Raw genomic sequence first — 26,954 nt, 5'->3', positions numbered from 1 at the left:
GTCTCCCTACCCAGCACACGCTCGCCAAGTCCTCCCAGCTCCAGGTAGGCGTTTTGGAATGCTTCTTTCATCTCCTCATCAAGCGGCTGCTCTTTGCCCTGGAGTATGATGGTGGAGCATCGGTCCAAGATGCGCTCAGGTGCTCCCTTCATCACCAACAGGTAGCGATTGTCATTGGGGTCCTCCGTCTCGTGAATGGAGAGCTGTGGGGGGAAAAGGAACACCCTCCGAAGTCAAGCAGGATTTCTGCACCCAGAAATCATGGAGCTCAAAGCAGGCGATGGGGAGAAGTGTTATCTTTTTAATGAACCCCCATGTAAAACAACAACAACACCTTGTTTGCAGTAAGCTACCCCATCAGGAAAAGGACTATGCTGAACCTCTCTTCCCTAAGTACTATATTTTCTACATGCAATACAAGACATGAAGTGTTGTGTTTGTCTTTCCTCTCTCATGCTGATCCAAAGGGGAGAGATGTACGCTCCCCCATGAAGAGGGAGAATGCACAGCCCTTTTAACCATACCTAGGTGAGGGGCACCCCCCTTCTGTGGCACTTCAGCTGCAGCTCTGAACGTAATATATATAAACCTTCCCTCACTGACAAGCATCCTTTTGCCGCTCTTAGCCAGTGTCCAAAGGGCACAAGGGGAACACACTATTTTCTGTTGGAATGCAGAGACCTGACAATCCCACACTGGCTCATACCCGAATGGCTGGCCACTGTGTCTGAAGTTGCATATAAAGAGGCAGTGGGGATGAGTGAGGTCTAGCTGTGCTTCCACAGACCCGAGCAAAAAGCACTCAGTACATACCCAGAGGCACTCTTGCTTACAAGAGCTCCTTGAGTTCCAAAGCTGACATTGGTATAAAGGTATAATGGTATAATGATGCCTCTTAAAGGTTTAATGAGATAAGCAAAACAGTTACCACCTTCCAGGTACAAACCAGTGGCCAAACTAGGTGTGGCAGGGAGATTCACCAGTGACCACCAGTTCACATCAAAAGTAGGGGCAGCACTTTATTGTTGAATGAAAACACGGGCAAGGGGAGATAAATCTTGCCCCTTCCCATGCCCAGCTTCACTGCACTTATTTGCTTTTTGCAATTTTCTCCCAGCCCAGAAAAACTCAAAGGTGCCCAGGAGGGCACCAGGTTTCGTTCCCCTCACCCACATGCTCCATTTTCATTACAAAACTAGATACCCACACCTTTGGCGTCAGTGGGTGGATTCCCCCATCACATCTAGTTCAACGCTAAAGCTAGCTAGAGCCAGTGTGGTATAGTGGTTAGAGGGCCAGAACAGGATCTGGGAGACCCAGGTTCAAATCCCCACTGACTCTGGGCTAGTCACCCCCTCTCAGCTTATTCTATCTCACAGGGTTGTTGTTGTGAGGAAAAAATGGGAGAGAGGAGAATGAGTTTGGGTCCCCATTAGGGGAAAAAGGAAGAGTATAAATGAACCAGTGAGTGAGTAAATAAATAAAATATGGTTAGTGTGTGTGTTTCTGGGGGATCTGTTACATTATTTGTACTATACCTCTACACATAGCCAAGATGACTCCCTTCTGTCAGTTTTACATTTCACTGCAAATTGGGTTTCAGCTTCAAAAATTTTTTATTTTAAATTTATATTTATCAGATGCTAGTCTGGAGGCAGCAACAAGGCCAATTTCCAGATAGCAGGATTCTGTTACTGACTCAGAATCACATTGTTACGCAGCACACAATTTGGACTGCATGCGGTAATCGAGGGCTTGGCCTGAGGGAAGACCGTGCTTCTGGAAAGACCCCCTCAAGGGCCTGACCGGCAGCAGTAATTGATATGAAATACAGCCAAAGGGGGTTACCGCACTTTGTATTCCCAGCAATGTATTAAGAGTTTGAAAATGTTGTAAAAAACATCGCTTTAAAAGGGTTTTTGGATACCACGGCTTATAAATGGTTGGAAGACGTCTTCACAGCTAAAGGGGCCAAACAAAGTGCAAACAGTATTTTTAATAACATTTTCAAACTCTTAAATACATCGCTGGGAATACAAGTGCAGTAACCTCCCTAGTCTCTGGCGGTGCTTCGTTTCTGTACCAGTGAAAACATGAGCGTTTTTACACCTCGCTAAAACGTGGTCTGGCCATCGGAGGTCAGACAGAGTTACCCATGGGGCCAGGTGGCTAAATGGCCATTTCCAATCTAAATTATAGAGACTAACTGCCTTTCTTTCGTTCTACAGCTAGATTTTTTAAAAATGACAAATACATGTGGAAATATGGGGTCACTTAGAAAGGGGGGGGCGACGCAAGCTATCTGTGAGGTACACTGGCATTGAACTCCCTCCGGCTTTCATTTTTATTGTTTGCGGAAGCCGTTGGGGGGGGGGGGGCTTCGGTTTTAACTGGCTGTTTTTCATTTGCTTGTTGTGACGGTTTATGGCTAAGTTAACAAAACTAGGAAATCTGGACTCAAACGAAACACCGCCCGTGTCGCGCCCACAGTGGCCGAGGAGGGGTGGAGGCGGCGCGCAGTGTCCTTCGGAGCAGGCGTGGTTTTGGCCGGCCGACAGAGCCCCCTCGTGCCCCTTTTCTGGCACCGTCCATCAAGGCCGATCGTTCCAGACTGCTGCCCATCAGGAATCCTGTCTAATCCTCCCCAGCTGTCGTGGACAAGGACAGGATTAAGGCTGACAGGCCTGAGAATCTGGGAGCGGGGAGTTGTGTTGGGATCATGCCGTCCTCTCCATGGGAACAGCGAAGTTCAGAGCCCTGCCGGGCTGGGATCCCCAACCACAAAGGTTTCCAAGAGGGCCGTCCTGGGCCTTTCCCATCTCAGGGCGGGGAGGGAGTTCCTGCTCTACTGCCAGCAAAGTTAAGGACGGAAGTCGACAGGAAGCCAGATCACTTAAAAAAAAAAATGGGGCCCTTTCAAAATGGCAGGATGCAACATAAGGGCAATCAGTTCTGTTTTATTGGCAGGCAGTTCAGGAAGATCTTCCTCACACAATGCATAACTAAGGCGAGGACGAGAAGGGTTGCCAACTCTGAATTGAAAAATGCTTAAGAGATTTGGGGGGTGGAACCTGGGGAAGGGCGGGTTTGGGGCCTCAGCAGGGTATAATGCTATAGAGTCCACCCTCCAAGCAGACATTTTCTCCAGGGGAGCTGGTCTCTGTTGTCTGAAAATCAGTTGTAATTCTGGGAGATCTCCAAACCCCAACTAGAGTTTGGCAACCCTAAGGGCGACCCCTAGTTTAAATTATTTTGACAAAAGCATCTGACTCCTTTGTGCAGGGGTACTCTATCAATAGCTAACACTCATGACAGCCAAATGGAACTTCCACGGTCAGGAACCCTGAGCGGGGGGGGACTGGGGGGGCGTCACTCTCTTGAGATTTTCTTTAGAGGCAGTGGGAAGTTTGGCATCCTATATCAGAGATAACAACATTTTGTATTTGGGTAGGACTTCAGAGAACTTCATATATACTACTATACTTGCAAAAGCCCTGTAAGGTAGGCTAACATCAGCATCCCTCCGCCACATTGTAGATGGGAAAGAGAGGGTGGTGTTCCCAATACCATGCAATGAGTTTGCCACCGAAGTGGGCTTTGAACTGGTGACCTGATAGAATCAGAGTTGGAAGGGACCACCAGGGTCACCTAGTCCAACTCCCTGCAAAATGCAGGAAATTCACAACTACCTCCCCTCCACACCCTCGGTGACCCCTACTCCATGCCCAGAAGATGGCCAAGATGCCCTCCCTCTCATCTTCTGCCTAAGATTATAGAATCAGCATTGCTGACAGATGGCCATACCTCTATGGAAGGAGAGCTTACCACCTACCGAGGTTGCCTGTTCCACTGAGGAACCGCTCCAACTGTTAGAAAATTCTTCCTAATGTCTAGACAGAAACTCTGTTGATTTAATTTCAGCCCATTGGTTCTGGTCCGACCTTCTGGGGCAACAGAAAACAACTCGGCACCATCCTCTCTATGACAGTACTTGAAGGCGGTTATCATATCCCCTCTCAGTCTTCTCCTCTTCAGGCTAAACATACCCAGCTCCTTCAACCTTTCCTCATAGGACTTGGTCTCCAGACCCCTCACCATCTTTGTTGCCCTTCTCTGGACACGTTCCAGCTTGTCTACATCTTTCTTAAATTGTGGTGCCCAAAACTGAACACAGTACTCTAGGTGAGGTCTAACCAGAGGAGAAAAGCGATACCATCACTTCGCGTGATCTGGACACTATACTTCTGTTGATACAGCCCAATATCGCATTTGCCTTTTAAGCTAATGCATCACACTGCTGAACCACAACCACTAGGATATGCAGCTGAGAAAAAAGATTGATAATAATTTTCCAAGGCTACTCTAACCATTTATTTAATTCATTCATTTGTATCCTGCCTTTCTCCCCAAAGGGGATGTAAAATGGCTTTCATCATTCTCCTCTCCTCCATTTTATCCTCACAACAACCCTGTGAGGTAGGTTAGGATGACAGACTGACTGGGCCAAGGTCACCCAGCAAATTTCCTTGGCATGAGTGGGGATTTGAGCCCCCAGATACTAGTCTGACATTCTTAACCACTACACCACACTGACAGTGGGAAAGTTGAAAGAGATATTTATGGGGTACTTCTTGGTCTTTTATGCATGGCTGTTTACCTCATGGTCACGCCTCTGATGAGTTCAGGTCTTTGTTTAGATTATACATGCCATTTCTGACCATCAGAGGTCGCGTCACTCTCCCCTGCGTTTCCCCGCCTTTTGCCCGCGTTTTCAAATCCGAGATAAAACAGGTCTTTGAAAACGCGGCCAAACACAGGGAAACAGCCATGCATAAAAGGCCCTTGGCTAAGTGGAATGCAATGGAAGGGTCTAGAAGGGCAAGAGGCCATTTGTATGCACATGGATGGCATTTCTTCAAGGATGTAGTGAATACTTTGCAGGAGAAAGCAACAGTTCCAGTAGTCAGGACAGGTCTGGTTGGTTCCTAGAAGGGGCTGGAGAACCGGAAGTAGAGATGCCAACCTCCAGGTGGGACCTGGGGGTCCCCTGAAATCTCCAGACTACATAAATCAGTTCCACTAGAGAAAATGGCTGCTTTGAAGGGTGGACTCTGGCATCGTACCCCACTGAGGTCCCTGTCCTCCCAAGCTCCACCCCAAATCTCCAGGAGTCTCCCAACCTCGAGCTGGCAACCCTACCCCCCACCCCCTGCCAGTGGCAAGGAAGGACCTGGCAACCCTACTAGGAAGGTTACAGATCTGACTTAGAGGGGCCCTGGAAGTTCTTGTCCAGGGAATAGTTGGGTTGCCACCTCTGGGTTGGGAAATACCTGGAGATTTTTGGGGCGGAGCCTGAGGAGGGTGGGGTTTGGGGAGGGGAGGGACTTCAATGACATAGAGTCCAGTTGCCAAAGCGGCCATTTTCTCCAGGTGAACTGATCTCTATCGGCTGGAGATCAGTTGTAATAGTAGAAGATCTCCAGCTAGTACACGAACAACAACCTGGGCAGCGTTCCAACTTTCCCCTCTGGCTACGGAGACTTCTTTTTGAAGCCATATTTCTGTGAATATAGCCTTTGTGGCTGGTATAAGTAAATCAGAACTTTAGTCATCTAGAGCTGCTTTGCGCACACGAATTGTCATTGTACATAGAAATCATATGGAGTGTGATTGTTATTTGTTTGTATTGTCATCATTGCACTGTCACCTTTGGTGTATGGACACATTATTCACTATGTCTTTTGTATAGTTGATTTTGTAATATAGAATTTGCAATTATCTTTGAGCCTTGTGCTAGTGTTTTTCATTACCTTATTAGTATAGCATAGCTGTTAATTTCTCTCCAGTACCTGGAGGCTGGCAACCCTAGGAATAGGCCCAGGACTCAGGAAGACACAGTGACTTTATGGAGGTCTCAGCCTGCTTGGTTGAGCCACGAAATCTGCTCTGAGTTTCTTGGAGAAACACCAAGGTTCAAAGGGGTCAATGCATGAAGTTCTGGGATGATAACAAAGAGTGGGCTCCGTATCCCTGCAGGGAAAGGCTTGAAACAAGAGCTCTTTCTGGCTTCTAAAAAGTGTGTGGAATCAATACATGGCGGTGCTGGTGGGGGAGTCAACCCTCAGCGCCATGCATCGATTGCTAAGCTGTGCCTACGCACACGCAAGATATGCACCCTCGTGCAGACCATGTGCCCTGACAATCAGGCGCATGGAGGGTCAGGGCAGGCAGGGCCTGCTGCTGTGATCCTAAACCCCCCTCTTCTGTGTGTCGATTCTACCAGTTTGGGATCTGAAACGGGCTAAGGAGGTTCCTCCTATAGAACAACATGAGAAAGGGTCGGAATCGTTGTTATCACAACAATGAAGGATGACTCTGCTCAAAAAGGAGGCCTGAGAGGGCTGCGGCAGTAAGGAGGCGCTAGGGATGCCAGCAGCCTCCAGTTGGGACCTGGGGATCCCCAGGAATTACATCTAGGGCTGTTGATTCGGTTCGGTCCGAACCGAAAAACAGCCGAATTTCTCGCAATTCGGCGGTTTTTTGGTTTGGACGAACCGAACTCAAAAAGGGGGGAAACCGGGGAGCCGAATTCGCCGAGTTCGGGGTGTTCCCGAATAAATTCTGCAAATTCGGCCCCTTTAAACAGATCTGTTTCCCCCCCGCCGTGCCTCCAGGGAGCTTCCCTGGAGGCGCTCGGCGGGAACCTTAAATACATCTGTGCCTCCCAGCCGGGAGGCACAGATCTATTTAAAGCCCCCCCCCCCAGCCCTGCCGGGACTCCCGGCAGGGCTGGAAGGGGGGGTCTGGGGAGGTCTGGTCTTGCCAGCCCCCCGCCAGCCCTGCCGGGAGTCCCGGCAGGGCTGGGGGGGGAGCCTTTAAATAGATCTGCGCCTCCCGACTGGGAGGCACAGATCTATTTAAAGGGCCCGCCGCGCGCCTCCAGGGAAGCTTCATGTGTTCAAGGTCCCTGTCCTTCCCAGGCTCCACCCCCAAATCTCCAGGAGTTCCCCAACCTGGATCTGGCAACCCTACCCGCGACCTCCCGCCAGCGGCCGTGGGGAGCCTGGCAACCCTAGCAGGAGCCCAAATTATATTTGCCACCTGGGTCCTTTATGCAACCACTTTACTGAAGACAAAGGGCCAAACCTCTTCCTCATAGAGGTGTCTAAATATGGCCTGAGCGCATCAATATCCATATGAATGGGTCACACTTGGCCAAGGCCCCAGCACACAGAAGAAACTTCTAGAGAAGGGGCCTTCAAGAGAGTTGAAGGGAACATACGGCGGCCATTTTGAGCAAAGGGAAAAGTTACATGAAGGAAGATTCTGGAAGTGGGGGAGAAAATGCTGTAGTATTACGTATAGGTGAATGTGAAGAGAATAGTAAGGCCTGTTAGAGATAATGTTGTAGTGTTGTGCCTGAGTAATCACTCCTGCATCACTCTTCAGACATACACGCAAGCTACACGCATCAGCTGCTTACAAGCAAAACCGCAGAAGCCGCTTCCCAGTGCCCCCCGCTTTCCTTTAGCACCAAGCACGTGGGCACACACACACGCATCCCAAAGGCCGGAAACTTTCCCCTCGCCTAAGGGACGGATCCGACAGCCTCCCTCCCGCCTATTCCTCCTTTTTGATACTTTCGCTTCACCCTGCAAGGGAACGCTCTGAACTGCTTAATAAAATAGGCTCCATTCATTAATGTAGCGAGGCTCACGCAGGCGCTGTAGAAACTAATGACGTTGCATTGACAAGCTAAAATCGGATGTTAAGAGAATTGTATCATTGTTGTATTGGAATGTCAAACGTCTATAAAACCTCTTGCATCTGCCCTGCCTCGGGGTGACAGGATCGCGGAGCTGTTTGTCTGGATCCTGGCTCACCCGGTTATGAGTTCTTGGCCAATAAAGCAAGCTGTAGTTCAACCAACCTCCTTCCCTCATTGCTCTCATTGGACTCTGCAAAATCACATAGTGAAACTTAGATGGGAGTGGCAGGAAGTTTGTTAAAGCAGCTGTACCTCATCCTGCATATCTGCGTACAGGCTGTAGAGCTGCCAGCTCCGGGTTGGGAAATTCCTGAGGAGGGGAGAGTTTGGGAAAGGGAATGAGCTCAACAGGGATGGGATGCAATAGCATCCACCCTCTGAAGCTGCCATATTCTCCAGGGGACTGATCTTTGCAGCCTGGAGACCAGTTGCAACTCCAAGAGAACTGGAGGCCCCATCTGTAGTTGGCAGCACCCACCAGCAGTACCCCCCATAAATGTGCATACAGCGCCACATCAGCATACCGTCTACAGTACATACAAACTGTGTACACATAGGCTGCACCCACACATTGGAGGATGTAGCTTTTCAAGGGTACCCAATTGCGTGGATAGACTCTGCAACTTCATGAGGGGACATGATAGAGATTTATAAAATTATACATGGGGCAGACAGAGTGGATCCAGAGAACTTTTTCTGCCTCTTCCCAAATACTAGAACTTGAGGGCACCCAATGAAGCTGACAGACAGTCAATTCAGAATGGACAAAAGGAAGCACTTCTTTAGTCAGCAAGTGATTAACATGTGGAACTTGTTGGAAGTAGAAATGTCTACAGTGCAAAAGAATTGAGAAGACCACCCAACAGGGGATGGGCAAGTGGTCAGCTTAGATAGGGCTGTAAGGCTAGTGACCGTTCCACTCTTTCCACCCTTCTTGTCTGTCCTTAGACTGATATTCTTAGGTCTAATTTCCTGCTTTTTCTTGGAAGTCATTCTACCTTCTCTGTCCCTCCTTAGCTGGTTAGACAACTATAGGCTCTGTCTCTCAGCTTTCCTATCCAAAATGTAGTTCCTTAATAAAGAGCAGCCTTATCTTTAATCAGCGAGTCCGGCACTTCTCTGCATGCTTAACATATCTGCCACCAACTTGCTGCCAGAGGATGTAAGACACCGACAGCTTTAAAAGGGGATTAGACAGATTCGTTGAGGTTAGCTCTATCAGCGGCTACAAGCCATGGTGAATAAAGGGAACCTCCACATTCAGAGGCAGTATACCTCTGGACACCAGTGCCAGGAGGCAACATCAGGGGAAGGCCTCGGCCGCTATGCCCTGCTTGTTGGCCCTCTAGGGCAACCGGTTGGCTACTGTATGAGACAGGATGCTGGACAAGATGGACCACTGGTCCAACCTAGCAGGGCTCTTCTTATGTTCATTTTGAGGGCCAGCCAAACAGCCGGAGAGGCCATACCTGGTATTTGTTGGTGGAGTTGAAGGGGATCTCAGCCACTTTTTTGCTTTTCTCCCTCATGAGTTTGACAGATCCAGACGACAGCTCAATGCATTTCAAAAGGGCCGACTCAGAAGCATCTCCTGCCACATCTCGCTGTGGGACGAATGGGAAAAGCATTTTAAACATGGGCCTCAGATAGGATTCCCCTCACTCACCACATACTTTTGCTTGGCTGTAAGGCATGGTAATCTTACAGCTTCCCCAGCCCCAAGTTGCCAACCTCCATATTATTTTTTGCTTGAAAAGAAGATGAGAGAAATTGAAGCAGGTTTCCTTACACCTTACTTTCCCTCAAAGAACACGGCAAAGCTGACTCTTTTTTTTTTTTGCAGCATGTCGCCATACCCCACTTTCCCTTCTTCCAGCTATCTACATACTTTCTCATAGAAGTCTGTGTATTTTGCTCTTACCTTAAGGATCGGCACATTTTCCTGACCTCCTTTGAACACTGCTCGGTTGCAAAGACCCGCAATTTGGGCTAAGGCCACCCAGGTGGCAGAGCTCTTATCAAAGGCCGTGCCTACAGGGAAGAGAAAGGGAAATTAAAAAGTCTAAGGGAGGAGAAAGACAGTGGAGTGTGGATGCTCAGGAAAGCAAACGAACCCAGACGATCCTAAAGGTGAAAGAGGCACTCCTTTGCCTAAGAAGAAGCAAGATCTTCCCTCGAAAGGCTACCTATTCCCCCCCATGGCCCTCACCAGACTGGTCCTCAGTGGTATCGGCTTCATGGATCTGGTTGTCAAACCACATGTGGGCGACCGTCATGCGGTTCTGGGTCAAGGTCCCCGTCTTGTCTGAGCAGATGGTGGAGGTGGAGCCCAGGGTCTCCACAGCTTCCAAGTTCTTCACCAAGCAGTTCTTGCGTGCCATGCGCTTGGCAGTCAGGGTGAGACACACCTGGTAGGAGGGCAGAAGTCAGTGAGGAGGCAGACTGCAGGAAAGCATCCAAATTAGGACTGGCAAGGGCAGACAGAATTTACAAAACTGGACAACTCCCCGCCTGCACAACCTTCTGTTCTTTGGATAGTCAACCCAATAGAGGAGGGGCTGTCGCTTAGTGGTAGAGCATCTGCTTGGTATGCAGAAGGTCCCAGTTTCAACCCCCATGTCTCCAGTTAAAAGGACCAGCCAGTAGGTGATGTGAAAGACCTCTGCCTGAGACCCTGGAGAACCACTGCCAGTCTGAGTAGACAGTACTAACCTTAATGGACCAAGGGTCTGATTCAGTAGAAGGCAGCTTCATGTGTTCAATATCAGAACCCAGGTCCCTCAGAGATATTTCAGACCCCTTCCCTGAATCTCAAGCTTACATTAAAAATAAAAAACCCTGGTTATCTCTAGGCCTGATACTTATATGGGAAAGTGTGAGGTAACATTCTACCCAGTTCCCATCTCCCAGGTATCCAGTTTCAGGACAGTTAGTTGCCTGAAAAACACTTAGGCACCTAAAGAAACACCTTTAAACCTATTATGCAACTTGAGTTCAGGATTTTGCTTTAAAGGGTAGCTGTTTTGGCCTGCAGTACAAGAGCTAGATTCAAATCCAATAGCACCTCAGAGACCAAAAAGGTTTTCAAGGTATAAGCTTTTGAGATTCAAAGCTCCCTTGGTCAGGTCTGACAAAGGGAGATTTAATATCAAAAGCTTATACCTTGAAAATCATGTTGGTCTCCGAGGTGCTACTGGACTTGAATCTAGCTCAGGGGTTTGCTGTTATGGTAGCTCCTGTTCCCAGTTCCAGTGCAAAATGAGCACCTGTGTGCAAATGGGCATTTAGGTGTAATGATTATAACTTTCAGCATATCTTCAAAGTGACTATTAAATAATAAACTACAGACAGAGTAACAGCCTTATTTTACCAGACAGCAGATAGATTAAATTATAGTCATGAGAACAGACAGGAAAGCGTGAAATCAATGGAGTAATAAAAGATCTTATAAAAGAATATAAATAACTGAATAAAAAATGGGTGTTTCTGTCTTTGCCTTTCCACACGGGCAGACTCTGTTCGATCAAGGAATCTGCCAAATAATTCATTGAAGGGTAAGGCATTATGTCTGGCCAAGAAGAAAAGTCTTCAAAAGGTTGGAATGGTTAAGAATTCTAGATAATCTGGGAGCACTGGAAAAGATGGGGTGCTCTGAACTCAGAAGGAGGGTGCGCATTTCCTTTTGGCATCACCACATATTTCATGATGGTCCTTCTTCGTTCTAAATCTGTGAGTATCTTATTCATTACTAAAGGGCGGTCTGACGGAAAACTTGATAGGAAATCTTTAACCTTGAAAGTCTTTCATCTACGGTCTTTGTCCAAAAAGACACAAAAGGGTCAAGCTCAGTTCATTTTAAAAGGTCAGGAAGAAAATCCTGATCTAATAGGGAAAATCTGAATTTCACTACAGCTTTCCATGCTTGTTCTCTCACCTCCAAATCCATGGTAATGTGACTAGAGTAGACAAAAAACAGCAATTGGTGCAAGGGGAAAGTATTTAATAATTAAATTGCCCCTACGCATTTCGCATACACTTCCTCAGCGGGCTCTTCCTTAGCTCGAACATCCCAAGCAAGCAATGAAACAATCATGAATCCATGAAGTCATGATTGTTCCATTGCTTGCTTGGGACGTTTGCGTTAAGAAAGATCCCCCTGAGGAAGCGTATGCAAAACTCATAGGGGCGATTTAATTATTAAATACTTTCCCCTTGCACCAATTGCTGTTTGGTTTGGTGCGGCTCTCTTTTCTTTTGCTATGTGACTAGAGTGCCCATTCTGCAGGCACACCTACAGTTTGCAGTACTTACGGTGACCGTAGCCAGAAGGCCCTCAGGGACATTGGCCACAATGATGCCGATGAGAAAGATGACCGCTTCCAGCCAGGAGTAGCCAAGGATCAGGGAGAGGATGAAGAAGGAGACCCCCAGAAAGACGGCCACGCCAGTGATGAGCTGGATGAAGTGTTCGATCTCGCGGGCAATGGGAGTCTTGCCGACCTCCAGGCCCGAGGCCAGGGTAGCAATTCGGCCCATCACTGTGCGGTCACCGGTGGAGATGACGACCCCACGTGCCGTGCCTGGGAGGACGAAAGGACAGCTCTGCAGGAATCTCTGCACTACAAACTTTCATTTATTTATTTAATTCACTTCCACCCTGTTGTTCTCCCCAACGGGGACCTCAAGTGGCTTATATCATTCTCCTCCATTTTATCCTCACAACAACCTTGTGGGGTAGATTAGGCTAAGAGAGGGTGACTGGCCCAAGGTCACCCAGTGAGCTTCCATCACATGAGTGGGGATTCGAAATTAAGTCTCCCAGATACTAGCCCAGGGGTGTCAAACATATGGCCCCTTGAGAGCTCTTATCTGCCCTGTGAGCCAGCCAACTCCCTCTCCCCCAGTCTTGATCTGGGCTGGCGAGCCTGCTGTGGGCTTGCCAGCCGAGACAGCATCTGCCCAGTCTCAATCTGGGCTAGCGAGGCATGGCCCGGCCCGACCAAGTGATGTTTATGTCATATCTGGCCCTTGTAACAAATGAGTTCGACACCCCTGTACTAGCCCAACACTCTAACCACTACACCACACTGACTCTCTTACCGGTATGTTGGTTTCATGCTCATTTACTATACATAGTATCATGATCTCTCCCAAAGAACCCTGGGAATTGTATTTCAGGAAGAATGAGAATTATCTGTTAGAGACTCCTACCTTTTCCAGAGTTCCCCAGGAAACAGAATGGCTATTAATGCCATTTAGGTCTGTAATACTAACAGGCCCCAAGGAATTAGACCTAATATATGATGCTCCCACCCGCACCCTGGTAGACTGTCCTCAACTCTACCTAGACAATTTCCATCAACCTATAGCCTGCATCTCCCTTATAGGCTCTGGTCATACCTTCTACACAGTTGGTCGAGAAAAAAGTAATATTCCTGGTTTCCAAGGGGTTGTCGTGGGTGCAATCAGGAGACCGTGTTTGTGGCTCTGATTCACCAGTCAAGGAGGAATTATCCACCTGGGCAGAACGAGAACCACACATGTAGTTAAACACTGCTCTAGACTGGAACCAATTTGTCATAAAGCTTTCCACTCAAACTGTCTCATTTTAAATTTTGATGCAGAATTTACATTGCAGATTTTCAAATCGTGCAAGTACTAGGAAATCCAAGGGTCTCTGAATTCTACATTCAAATTTACCATTTCTACAGGGGGGAAAGCAGTATATGATTATTTGAATAAATGAATAACAAATAAATTTGAATTTTGGGTTCTGAACTGGAATCGTTTGACATGTTACAAAATTCCTGCAGGTGAGATACAATTATACAGGAGAACTTCCTGATATCTTGTGCAATTAAAATAATTATTTGATTCTTATACATTAAAATGTTCTCAGCTCCTCCTTACTAATAAGGAAGAGACAGAAGTATCTTCAGAGCAGAAAATTCTGCCCAAGAATGCCTGAAGCAGCCACCGTGATGCTAATTTGAATCATCTCACTTGACACCCAACAAACTGTGGACATTCGGTCTCCAAAGGTGGTAGCGTGAGCTCCTCTCTCTGTTAGGTTTGGTTAAGAAAGGGGGAGAACCCTTCGTAAATCTCACAGCGCTGGTCCCAAGTGTTTCATGCTTCAGGAAGTCCTTTGGGGGGAATACACAAACTCAGGGGCCTCACCTTGCATCCATGGGCTGAGATGATCCTCAGATCAGCTGGGACTCTGTCTCCACCTTTCACTTCCACCAGGTCCCCAACCACCACGTCTTCGGCATTGAGTTGCATCTTCTCCCCTTCCCTGATGACCAGGGCTTGCTAAAGGATGAGAGTGGCAGGCGTGGGGAAGTGGGTACAAATTCTGGGATTCTCAGCTACTGGGACCCTAAAAACACACTGCCCTAGTGTACTGTCTCCAAGAGGGATGAAAGTCATGGGGCTGCAATTTCTGCTGTTGTTTGCTTCGCACTGCCAGCATGCAAAGGCCTCACAGTACCAAATGGCAACCCCCACTTTATCAATTCATCACTCCTTAAAAAACAATCCTTTTGAGATAGTTTATTTCTGTTTCCATTTTGCAAATGTGGGAATTCAAAAATAGCGGTGTGCAAATGCTATCTACTGAGTTTGTATATGAGCCAGGATTTTAACCCACATCTAAAAACAACAGGAAGCCCCATGGCATACAGTGGTCACCTGCAGTACTGCAGTCAATGACCCGAGTTTGATCCTGACAGAAGTCGGTTTCAGGTAGCTGGCTCAAGGTTGACTCAGCCTTCCATCCTTCCAAGGTTGATAAAATGAGTACCCAGCTTGCTGGGGGTAAAGTGTAGATGACTGGGGAAGGCAATTGCAAACCACCCTGCAAACACAGTCTGCCTAGTAAACGTCGTGATATGACGTCACCCCATGGGTCAGTAATGAGCTGGTGCTTGCTACCTTTAAAAGCAACACGGTCCACTTAGACTTAGACTTTGTTGGATTTCTGGAGCATTGTTTGGTACATAAGAAAGGCCCTGCTGGATCAGACCAAGGTTCATCAAGTTCAGCAGTCTGTTCACACAGTGGCCAACCAGGTGCCTCTAGGTGCCTCAGACATCTGTGTTTTCCTCTATCATGACTGTCATAAAAGAGGTGGTTTAAAAGGTTTCCAAATTAAAATTCTGTTCTTTCAAGGCTCCAATGTGGTTTTACCGGAGGCATGAAAGGGAAGTATTCCCAGGTAGTGGGTAAGTTTACCCTGTAACAATGCACAATCCCTAACCTTCTTGACTTTTATTTTGGTTTTATTTTCCCTGCATGCTTTGGGGAACTGTGTTATGTTCCTCTCGTTTTTGGCAAAACCCCAGACTGATCAAAAGTCAATGGTATTATTTATTTATTTATTTATTTAAATCATTTATACCCCGCCTTTGTCCCCAGTGGGGACGCAAAGTGGCCTACATCATTCTCCTCTCCTCCATTTTATCTTACCTGTTGGAGTAGGTTAGGCTGAAAGTTTGACTGGCCCAAGTCACCCAGAGAGCATTCACGGCAGAGTGGGGAATCTGGGTCTCCCAAATTCTAGTCTAGCACTCTAAGCACTAAACCGCACTGCCTCTCAACAGTGTTATGCCACAGTTCGAGAATTAACCAGCTAGCCCACACTGTTCATGACAATACTGCGACATGTTGATCTCTAGGACACCAAGGCTGACTTCAAGAAGTGTGTTGGGAAGCGATCAGAGGTTTGGGGCTGATCTCCTTTCTCGGATCACTTGTACCATTCATATGCAGCGTTACAAACTTTAGACTGCAAAAATATCGATTGCCAACCAAGAACAAAGCACAACACCTGATCAGAACTTTGCAATCAAAAACAGAGCAATGGACAAACTGGATTTATCAGGGGTGGAGCCAAAATGTAATTTGGGGAGGGATGCCAGGGGAGAAACCAGATTAGAATTTGAAGACATTTGGGGTGGAGCCAGTCTAGAATCCAGAGGCATTAGGGGTGGAGCCACACTAGAATCTGGAGGAATTGGGGAAGAGCTAGGCTAGAATCCAGAGGAATTAGGGGAGGCAGTTTATGCATGGTAAAGGTAAGGTAAAGGTCCCCTGTGCAAGCATCAGGTCATTCCTGACCCATGGGGTGATGTCACATCCCAACGTTTACTAGGCAGACTTTGTTTGTGGGGTGGTTTGCCAGTGCCTTTCCCAGTCGTCTCCCCTTTACCCCCAGCAAGCTGGGTACTCATTTTACCGACCTTGGAAGGATGGAAGGCTGAGTCAACCTTGAGCCGGCTACCTGAAATCAACTTCCATCAGGATCGAACTCGGGTCATGAGCTTGGACTGCAGTACTGCAGCTTACCATTCTGCGCCACAGGGCTCCTATGCATGGAGCCTGGAATCATTTGGTGAGATCACGGACTGCCAGGCAGAATTTTGAGACTGTTGCCTTTGCAGACCCTAATATTGGGTACCAGATAAAACTCTGCTGGTCTAACTAGTGAAACCAAGTTCTACCCACTGCATATGGCTAGTAGCCCTATCAGTACACTCTTTATTTGCAGTTCATACCTGAGGCACCATGTTCTTGAAGGACTCCATGATCTTAGAGCTCTTGGCTTCTTGGTAGTAGGAGAAACAGCCAGTGATGATGACCACAGCAGCCAAGACAATACCGAGGTACAGCTGTAGAAGGGTGGGAGCAGATACAGGAAGCTGGAATCTTGGAAGCCCCGTGGGATTCCCTCGTTTTACCCCATTTCCTCTTTCCCCCTCCCGGGCATCCCTAACCCACTGCAGAAGGGCTCTTTCCCAGGACTTACATTGTCCCCTGCCGGGTCATCCTCGGTGCCCGCTTGGATGCCATAGGCCAAGAAGCAGAGGATGGCCCCGATCCACAAGAGGATGGAGAACCCTCCAAAGAGCTGGCGGCAAAATTTCACCCATTCGGGAGTGGTGGGTGGTGGGGTAAGGGCGTTGGGGCCATCGCGAGCCAGGATCTCTTGGGCTTTGCTGTGGGTCAGACCCTGGTAGGGAGACAGAGAAGCTCATTCTTTTATGAGCCTGCAATGGAGCCGCCCCTGTTGGACCCCCTCCCCCTCACCTGTGCTTTCATTCCTTCACCCCTCCAAGGATTTCTCTGCACAATATAATTCTCACACCTTCCTCTACTCAAAAGAGGCACCAAGACAACTTGAATTTCGCCTCAGGAAATACACCGCATTCCAGGCCTCGGCATCGAGGAACCTGACGCATAAATTCTTACTTCCAAATGTCGCACGGAGATGGCAGTCAGAACATGGTACCCTCTTAGGGATCTGCTGCATAGCTTCACTGAGCTGAGTTGCTTCTTTATGGAGAATGTTTATGACTACTTTCTTTCCAAGGCAATGCGCAAAAATGTCCCTGGTAAGGTTGGCCCAGGCAACCACTTTGTTTTCCTTTTCCTTTTGACCCTCATCCTGTATAAACAGATTTCTCAAACTAGTTTGTCAAATCCTGTTTTGGAGGTTCAAGCTTCTTGTGGATTTTATAGCCATCTGTCAAGCACCCAATACTGGCCAATTCATTCCCCACCCCCAATTCTCTCCAGAAGATACTACTACTATCACACAGCACTGCTATTCTCCCCAAACCATCCCCGGTCCTTGAGGAGGGAGACTCTAGCACCCCAGTATGGAGGGGGGGGGGCAGAAAAACCCTGCTGCCTGGGTTTCATTGTGTGTGTAAAGTGCTGTCAAGTTGCAGCCAACTTATGGCACCTCAGCAGGGTTTTCAAGGTAAGAGACATTCAGAGGTGGTTTGCCATTGGCTGCCTCTGCGTAGCAATCCTGGACTTCCTTGGTGGTCTCCCATCCAAGTACTAGTCAGGGCTGACCCGGCTTAGTTTCTGAAATCTGATGAGGTCAGACTAGCCTGGGCTATCCAGGTCAGGGCTGCGTTTTATTACCTGCACACAATCGGTATTGTATTTTCGGCACACCTCCTCGATGGACATTTTGTGCTCAGTCTGGAAAAGTGCAAAATAGAGTGAGAATTAAGAGGCCGTCCTGCTCTCTCCTTCAGTTCCTCCCTCCCACTCTACAGTCTACCACTGCCAGATTGATCTGAAGCAGAGTTACTCCAATCTAAATTCACTGATTTCACGGAGTTTAAGCTGGAGTCAGTCCACATCAGGTCACACAGTAAATGACCTGGGAGTGAAGCCCAACAGCCACTTGCTAGTAAAAGTCTAGCACACACACCCCTGATGCCGGCAGCCCCTTTCTCACTCACCAACGCCACTTCCTTCTTAAGATCGTCCATGTCTCGGGCTTTCTGTGCTTTGCCCTTTTTGGCCGAGTCCTTCTCATCGTTTTTGTCTTGCGTGGTCGCCACACGGTAGCTGTCTGAGCGGCCGTACTGCGTAGAAAGAGGAGAAAAAAAGAGATCAAGGCATGGAAGAGGGGTTCACAATTTCTTCCTTTGAGCATCTCCCAAACATCTGCATCTTTGGCATGTAAATTCCCTGTAGAAGCGTCTTCTTGGGGATATGATAGACCTGATCTATCCCAAACATGAAACTCTCATTTCCCAGAATTTGTTTGGAGAAACAAATTTTGGACAATATATCTTCTGTGGCATACCCCCACCCCCGATACCAGCATAATTCGCAGCAATCCAAGAATGCAGCTCTCTTAACACCCATGGGCAAATTACAGACCACAGGCACCTCTGTTCCATCACAATCAGGAATATCAACCAAGAACCTCTTCTTGGTTATCCAATTTTGCATGCTGAACCCATGCAAACACAGGTCATTTTTTGGTGGGATTCCCAGCGCTGTAAGATTCCATTCACACGGAGCCTGACCAAAGCCCGACTGTTTCCCATAAGTGCCAGAAGGTCACCTCATTCACACAGAGCATAATTCACTGATGGAAAACTGTGACAGAAAAATGTCACTTGGAAGGGTTGTTATTTGAAATATTTTAGAGTTTTGATAGCGTTTCTCAGCCTTGGAAGGAAACCCAAGATATCTGCACTCTATGGATCCAATGAAAACAGACAGTACAAAAGATGTAGGAAAAAGAATGACAAGTCATGGGATAATGATCTACCCTAGGTAGGGATTATGAAATACCTGGAAATATTGAAGATGGAGCCTGAAGAGGGCAGGGTTTGGAGAGGGGAGGGACTTTGATGAGATATAATGCCATAGAGTCCACCTTCTAAAGCGGCCATTTTCTCCAGGCGAACTGATCTGCCGCCTGGAGGTCAGTTGTAATAGCAGGAGATCCACAGCCACCACCTGGAGGTTGGCAACCATAACCCTGGGTATTGTTTTTAATTCCTTAAAGGATAAGAGTGAGTTTCTGAAACCAAAGGCTATATTTTCGTTTTCTTGAAAAGAAGGGCAAGGTGGGATTTCAAACACAGAAAGACGGATGATGGGGGAACCTGCTTGAGCTAACTAATCCATGCTTGTCAATCCTATGATGCCATTCTATTTGAATAAGATTTAGGACATTTTGCCCCGAACTCCAATTTTTCCCTGTCAGAATATACGCTCTATGAATCTAGCCAACATGGTTATCCTTTGAAACTGCTCTACAAAGAGGGTTTCCTCTTCTGACTGGGAAGGCCTATATGCCAGGCTGTTTCACTCGCTGTCACCCCTCTGACGACTTTGGGTCTTTGTGTCGATTGTGCAGGCCGTTTCTGACCGTCAGCGGTTGCCCCACGCTCTCCCTCTGTGTTTTGAGGGACCTGTTTTATTGCGAATTTGAAAACGCAGGCAAAACGCAGGGGGAGAGCCAGGCGACCTCGGACGGTCGGAAACCACATGCATAATCCAAACAAGACCTGAAGTGGTGACGGCGAGTGAAACAGCCATGCATAAAAGGCTTCAGGTACCTGGGCCTCAGTTTTTACTAGGCCCTTAGTCCCATGGAAGAGCCCCATGGCGCACAGTGGTTAACTGCAGTACTGCAGTCAAAAGCTCTGCTCACGACCGGAGTTCGATCCCGACAGGAGTCAATTTCAGGCTGACTCCGCCTTCCATCCTTCCGAGGTCGGTCAAATGAGGACCCAGCATGCTGGGGGTAAAGGGAAGACTGGGGAAGGCGCCCGCAAACCACCCCGTAAACATAGTCTGCCTAGGAAACGTCGGGATGTGACATCACCCCATGGGTCAGGAATGACTCAGTGCTTGCACAGGGGACTACCTTTACCTTAGTCCCACGTGCTGTAGCGATAGCCACAAGCTTAAGGGCTGTTTAATAGGATTCGTTCAATTCACAGAGGATGCCTATCAGTTTCTGTTAGCCGCAGTGACTAAACAGAACCTCCATGTTCAGAGGCACTATACCTCTGAATACCAGATGCCTTTTTATCGGGTTTCCTCCCAGCATCAGTTCATGTCTTGCTTGTGAGCTTCCAGAGGCGTCTTGCAGGCCGCTGCTAGGAACGGCACACTAGACTAAAGGAGGAAACTTGTTTTGGGGCCCATCATGGCAGTTCTCATGGGCATCAACAGGCTTTGAATTAATTCATGTTTTCGTTTCATTAGGCTTGTTTATCGGTTTGTCGTCATTCCTAAAGAATAAATGGATTAAAGAAAGCCATCTGTTTATTTCCTCGTGGACGTTGTGGCTTTCCCTTCAGTCAATGACAAAGAGGCACAACTTTGAGCATCCTGATTTTGTCCTAAGAAAGAGAATCCCTGCAAGATCCTCAGGGATAAGAGGGGGGCACAGAAAAGAGGGTTGCCTGCTAGGTAGCCAACGAGACCGTACGTCCGAGGGGAAGCACATACTCTTGTTGTGGGAGCCCCCACCCACCCCAAGTTTGATCTTTGGCATGTTTCCCATTTTGGGGACAGACCGTTGCCTGAGACAATGCTAGGCTAGATGTCGCGATGCTCTGGCCAAGCAGAAGGCATTTTCATACCTCCATCATTGCACCAGGAATGGGAAGCGATGGACGAGGATCACAAACTCCTCTCAGTCCACAAGCCCATGGGTGTCTCTGCCTATGCAAAGGCGTGCAAGCGCATCAGTGCCCCAGGAGCACAGACACTTCTGCACTGCAGGTGTGGTTTCCCATCCAGGTTCCAGAGCTGGGCTGGTTCCAGAGGCCACGGTCCACCTCCCTTTGGGACCTGTTGCACGCACACGTTCCTGGCCAGCATACAAGAGGAGCCAGCGTCCACTTGCCCCGCCCTTGGAGGGTAACAGGGCAGCATCTGCTTGCCCAACAAGCTAGGAAGAACTTGCAGGGTGGTCTTTGGCTAGCCATACACTTTCCATCCATTGTCCCTCATCAAGAATGGCTTACCTTATATATACGTACATGTCACCTTTGGAATCTGTGAAGCACAGGGTGCTCCTGAGCATGAACAAAGCACCTGTCCCTCACTTCAGGGAAATCATTAGAAGTATTGAATCTTTATCTGGCAATTGAAACTATACGTGACTCCCATACTAGAAAAGAGGCACCAAACTGAGCCCACCTGAGTCTTTGCCTGTCCATGACCTTGCCCAGTCCTAGATCAATCTCCATCTGGTCAGGGAAGTGTGCGCATGCAGAATTTTTTCAGAGACTTGAAGATGGTACGATCAAACCATCACTGCCAGCTGCAGAATGTTAATCTTCCCCAACCAAATCCTGCTATGGTCTCTAAGTCAAACAGGTATTGCAGGTTCTGGGAGCAATACATAAACCTGCAAAACCTATTTGACTATGCATACAAACAACAACAAAAGACCATGCACACCAAAAACAATGATTCCATCATACAACCTTCAAGTCTCTGAAAAACGACCATCTATATACGAACCACCTTGTCTTCTCCTTGTCCTTCTAGCCTCCTAGAAGGAGACTTGGGCAGGACTCAGTGGGGCGAGTGTTCATAAGGGGGGGGGGGGTCGATCCAATCTTTGCAGCCTGAAGGTACCAGATGTTGGTCCATCTGTGAAGCTACCCAGATTTGGCCTTGCCCATTACCTGAACGGAAGGAAAGATGGAATATAAAAGCAACAAATAAGCCTGTGTCTTAAGGCCCAAAGAATATTTCCATGACCTTGACTGACCTTGAGATGCCCTTCCGTTTCTCTTGATCAGAAGGCAAGAGGCCCCGTTGGGTGGAAAACGCTGCCCCCAGTGTGTGTCCGAGAGCTGGGATCCTCCTCCTCTGGGTCATTGTGGAGGGGAGCGCCGAGAGCTGCCCCACAACCACCCCTATTCACTATCCCCATAGCAAACAAGGCCTGTTACAGTAGTATCGCCTTGCCTGGAAGTCGTATACTTGAAAAGACTGGCACGGAGCCCTTATACTGAACGCACATTCGAAGGCACACAAACAGACAGAGGCATGCGAACAGGTGTCTACACCAAAGACAGATGCACGCAGGAGGAAAGAAAATAAGAAAACAAGTCCGTTGCACTGGTGCACACGCATCCACACACAAATGTGCTACCACACCCCCCCAACCATATGTACAACTGCTTCTCCCATACACTCCCAAATCCACCAGCATTTAATATTGCATCCACATGCAGATGCTTCCTTCCTTTGCATGCACACGTTTAGGAGCCCTCACACCCTCACCCCCGGCTGTCTCCATCAGTGATGTGCTGGATTCATCCCCTGCACCACATTTCCCCTTGCTTGGGGAGAAACTGCCCACTGGCAACTGTTTCCCCTCCCCTCCCCCAGAGCTGCAATCCAGGGCCTGGGAGGGAGGGAGGGACGGAGGGTCCCCACAGGCCATTGGCAGGGCGAGCCGGCTGCAGGGGGTCAAAGGCTCTTGGCCCTCCCCCGGGGGCTCCAGGGAGGGGGAAGCCCCGCGCTCCCTGCTGCAGACCGGGCAGGGCCGGGCCGGGCCCGCCCCCGGGAGGCGCATCGCGGAGGCGGGTGGCGCAGGGGCGGCAGGGCTACGGGGGGGGGGGGGACGGAGGGGGGGCAGCCCCGGACCCCACCAGGCGCTTGCCGGGCCTCCCCAGCCCAGCAGGGTCGTGCCTGCCCGCCTGCCCGCCTGCCACCCCCCCTCCTCCGCGGCGTTGCGACGGCGGGCAGAGCTGCCTGGCACCGGGCCAGCGCTGCAGCAGGCGCGCCAGCCGCAGAGACCCATAGGAGAGGAGGGGGCAGAGGAGGGCCGAGGGGGACCCCCGCCCCGCACCGCCCCGCACCGCCCCACGGGGCTCCCGGGGAGCAGACGAGGGCGAGCCGGCCCAGGGGTGACCCGTGCGCAGGACGCCCGGCCCCTCCGACCGCCCAGTCCGGGGGGGGGGGAGACTGGAGCCGGGGGGGGGAGACTGGGGCCGGGGGGGGGGGCCCGGGCCGGAGGTGCTCCAAGCAGGGATGCAGGGGTGGTGGGGACAGCATCGGGGGGGGGGGGCGTCAGAGGTCTCCTGGTGAGCTGCCCTCGCCCCCTCCGCAGGGAGGACACCTCTTATCATCTGCAGACACCAAACGGAAGGGGGGCGCTCAAAGGGGAACGAAAGGAGGGGGGGAGGAAAGTCACCCCTCCCCTTTTCCTCCCCCCCCCCGGTGCTTTTACTTCTGGGCAAGCGGCTGCCGAGGTGTTGGGGAGTCCTTCGGCTCTCCCCCCCCCCGAGAATCCCAACCCCCAGCTTGCCTTATATGCCCTTTGCCTCGCCTTTTCCTCCCCCCCCCCCCGCGCCCGGCTGGCTCTCGCTCTCTCTCTCCCCCCCCCTTCCTGATCTTCGCAAGGTTACAGCTGCTGCATCGATGCCGTCGCTTGGATGGGTCCCCCCTCCCCCCCTCCGCGGGAAGACAGGCGGATTAGCTGCTCCCTCCCGGGCCATATGCTCCCCTCCCCCCTCCCCCTCCCCGCAAGCCCCGTGCTGGTCTTTTTGCAAACCTTCCTTCTCCCCCCCCCCCATTTGTTCCTGCAACTTCTCTCCCCTCCCAAAGAAAACGATGCTTAATCCTAGGGTCCGCATCTCTCCCCCCCCCCCAAAATAAACCCTCCCTATGCTGGGGTTTTCTCCCTCCCTATACTGGGGGGGGGGGTCATCTCACTACGATTTCCCAAACCAGACATTCACCCCCCCCTCCAAATATATATGTATATATGCATTCCAGTCCCAGCACTTGGGAAAGCAGGGACTCCAGAAATCAAATGGGGTGTCTGGGACCCCTCCTTCTCTGTCCCCCTCCTCAACTTGGCAGCAGCTTCTCCAGCTTCCTGGGGGGCAGGAAAAAAAGATGGCCTTGGTATGGATCCATCTTCCCCTTCCACCACCCCACCCCCACCTTGGGTGTCCCAGGGTTGGTTTGGCTTCCACCTTCTCCTGCCGCAGCCCCCCAGAGGAGAAGACAGCCCCGGAATATCAATGAGGGGCAATCACAGCGCTGCACCCCCCTCCTTTCTCAGCACCATCTCTGGATCCTTTCTGGAGACCCCCTACCATGACTCTTGCCTCTCTTCTCTCCCCCCCCCCCCTTGTGTTCTCACTCTAGCCCAGTGACTCATCTTTCTTTCCCCAGCTTTCCATCCCTCCCCAACATTTTGTCAGCTATGGGGAGGGAGAGGTTTTTCTATCATTGCCCTGTTAACTCACCCCCCCAGGACAATCATTGTACTTCCTCCCCCCAAAGATGTTCAATTTGCAAAGACCCCCCCCCCCAATGTCTTCTAGGCACCGCAACATCCAAGAAAACCTCCCTCAAAACAACCTGAAAAGGGGGGGGGTGTCCAGTCCTTAAAACTATTTCACATCAACACACTAAAAATAAAGCAGTCCTGTTTGTGAACACTGGCATGACATCTCTGTGGTTCCCAGAACAGTACAGGGGCGATAAGGCTTTATCTGTGCCTAGCAGTTAAAAATATTTCCTGAGCATCAAGAAAGGGCAAATTAGGCAGGCCTAAGAAGCCCCACACACACACACCCCAAGGGCAAGGGTTACTTTGCCTGCGCATAAGAAACAGGCAGAGGGGAAAGGAAGGTTACTGGATGGGTGTGTGGGGGGGTGCCACATACGGGCACCGGCGCCTCGGTTGCATGCCATGCGCAAGCATCTATAGATCCGAATCACACGCCACAGACACGCAGGATCCACATGCCAGCACACATATTCCCCAACACGCAGAGCTGGGAAAGGTTCACACACGCACTATGTGGCACACAGAAATGCTTACAAATGTCTCTCTATGCAGATCTCACCTTGGGAGGGATATATGTGTGCCTGCGATGTGCAGACAGGTGAAATTTCTAGGATTAGAGATGCGGCAGGGTAGAGTCATGGGATAGACAGTGAGAGATGCACAGAAAGCACACAGGAACAGCAAAAAAGCACACACCCATACGCCAATAAATCTCTCTCCTGCACATGCAATCCCGGGGCAGACATGGCGACACTGCTAGAAGCGCATATGCGGCACAAGGACACATGGATGTCAAGGCGCAAGGTGCAATCTGGAATTTACAGATCCCCCCCAGGAGAGAATGATGTGGGGATGTCCGCAGAGTCCTTCCGTACGTGCACACACAGAGAGAGAGACTGCGTGGTACCTACCCCCATCTTGGTGGTTCTTCCGTCTCAGCCTGGACGATCTAGACTCTCCCGGGGTTGTCTAGCCGGCTCGCAAGCAAACAGGTGGACGGATGGACAGACTGATGGATGGGGAAACAGAGAGAGAGAGAGAGAGAACAAGACAGACAGAGGGGAAAGGAGGGAGCCACCTGGACCTCAGCCAGGGATGCTGTACCCACGGCTGCTAGGCGCGGAAGGACAGTCCCCGGCAGGCTCCTGCCTCTGCTGTGTGAGCCAGGGAGGGTGCAACAGCCAATCAGCTGTGGCTCCCCCCTACACACCAACCCACCAGTAAGACCCACCCCTTTTACTGCAGAATTCACCTTCTCCAAGGTGGGGGAGAAGGGGGCAGGGGATCCCCAAACCTCGCCGACACACATCTACCAGAGGGCCCCCAAATTATGCTCGAAGAGAGGCAGGTCCTGGCGTTGAATGCACCCTGATTTATAGATGTTACTGTGCCAAAGAACCATATTGCCGGAGCACTCAAAGAAAGAGCACCCAAAATTATTATCAAAGCACAGGCCTCGATACTCACATACTCCAGCCCACAGATTCAGACACCCCCTAGACACTAAATATCATAGGACACCTCAGAAGCATGACACATCTCCCTCCTCCCCAGGTACACAATGCTGACTCACAAAACACCCACAAGTCCCACCCTATCTCCCTCCCAAAGACTTTGCAAACACAGAAACACCTTCTGACTATATATTACTCTTCCTACACACTTGACACTGAAAGACAATGTCCTTCAGTGTGACTCCTCTGAAGATGCCTGCCACAGCTGCTGGCGAAACGTCAGGAAAGAAAATACCAAGACCACGGTCACACAGCCCGGATAGCCTACAAGAACTACAGAAATTATTGTTGTTAGAAATATATTCTAAGAGGGTCGGGGATCAGCCAACGGGTTTTTCCTCCTGAAACCAGCAATTTTAGCTCCTTAGGATCCAGCTTGGGGTTGCTGAGAGAGACCAGAGATCTTGAGCAAAACAGCAGCTTTGATTAATTACAAAAATAAAATACACTCTCTCACTCAGTGGCTGGTCTGGATGCTGACCGGTCAGGAGAAATTTATCCAGGGAAAGGTCTGCCTGACCCCCTGGGGAAGCCTTTGGGGTTTATACAGGATGTGCCCACTAACCTAAAATGGCTGGCGAAGCCTGAAGTGTTGATGCTGTCTGGTTAGGAGATAACATCTTTGGGGGGAACATTCTTTCCCACCTCAGGCATCTTGGGATTTTGTAATCCATTCTTCCTTCTCTCCACCTTTGCTTTCTTGTCAGGGGAGTCTTGCCACTTAGGGTCATCTTGGCACCCATCGTTTCAGGTCCCATGGTGGTGGGTGGTCTTGACCTATGACCTGGAGACCTGGCGGGGTGATCTGGACTCACAGATCTTCTGGAGCTTTTACTGACATGCCGCCATTCCAGGTCTTCTTTCTAGCCTTGGCTTCCAACCCACACGCGTACACTCAAAAGGTCTCTCATTCACTTGGCTGTTGTCCACACCTGGACAGATTGCATCCATGTAGGTTTATTTATGGACTATGGGTTGCACCGCCTTGATCTGGATGGCTCAGGCTAGCCTGATCTCTGCAGATCTTGGTTACTAAGCAGGGTCAGCCCTGGTTAGTTCTTGGATGGGA

The 26,954-nt window shown here is 49.7% G+C and overlaps 1 protein-coding gene across 1 annotated transcript in view; it reads right to left on the bottom strand.

Moving 5' to 3' along the window:
• Window positions 1-25,391, bottom strand: part of ATP1A3 (ATPase Na+/K+ transporting subunit alpha 3) — a 50,006-nt gene extending 24,615 nt beyond the window's left edge. Inside the window, exons 1-12 of the mRNA XM_056847512.1 lie at window positions 25,283-25,391; window positions 18,031-18,156; window positions 17,705-17,764; window positions 16,578-16,781; window positions 16,327-16,440; window positions 13,949-14,083; window positions 13,169-13,286; window positions 12,080-12,348; window positions 9,978-10,176; window positions 9,690-9,799; window positions 9,238-9,372; window positions 11-203 (exon numbers count right to left, since the gene is read on the bottom strand). Of these exons, the coding sequence (XP_056703490.1) occupies window positions 11-203; window positions 9,238-9,372; window positions 9,690-9,799; window positions 9,978-10,176; window positions 12,080-12,348; window positions 13,169-13,286; window positions 13,949-14,083; window positions 16,327-16,440; window positions 16,578-16,781; window positions 17,705-17,764; window positions 18,031-18,156; window positions 25,283-25,288 (1,669 nt within the window). The 5' untranslated portion in view covers window positions 25,289-25,391. The remainder of the gene's footprint in view (window positions 1-10; window positions 204-9,237; window positions 9,373-9,689; window positions 9,800-9,977; window positions 10,177-12,079; window positions 12,349-13,168; window positions 13,287-13,948; window positions 14,084-16,326; window positions 16,441-16,577; window positions 16,782-17,704; window positions 17,765-18,030; window positions 18,157-25,282) is intronic.
• Window positions 25,392-26,954: the final 1,563 nt, after the last annotated feature.

This window comes from Euleptes europaea, chromosome 3 (genome assembly GCF_029931775.1).
Source record: "Euleptes europaea isolate rEulEur1 chromosome 3, rEulEur1.hap1, whole genome shotgun sequence".
Classification (NCBI taxonomy): domain Eukaryota; kingdom Metazoa; phylum Chordata; class Lepidosauria; order Squamata; family Sphaerodactylidae; genus Euleptes; species Euleptes europaea.
This window is presented reverse-complemented; position numbering and strand designations above follow the sequence as displayed.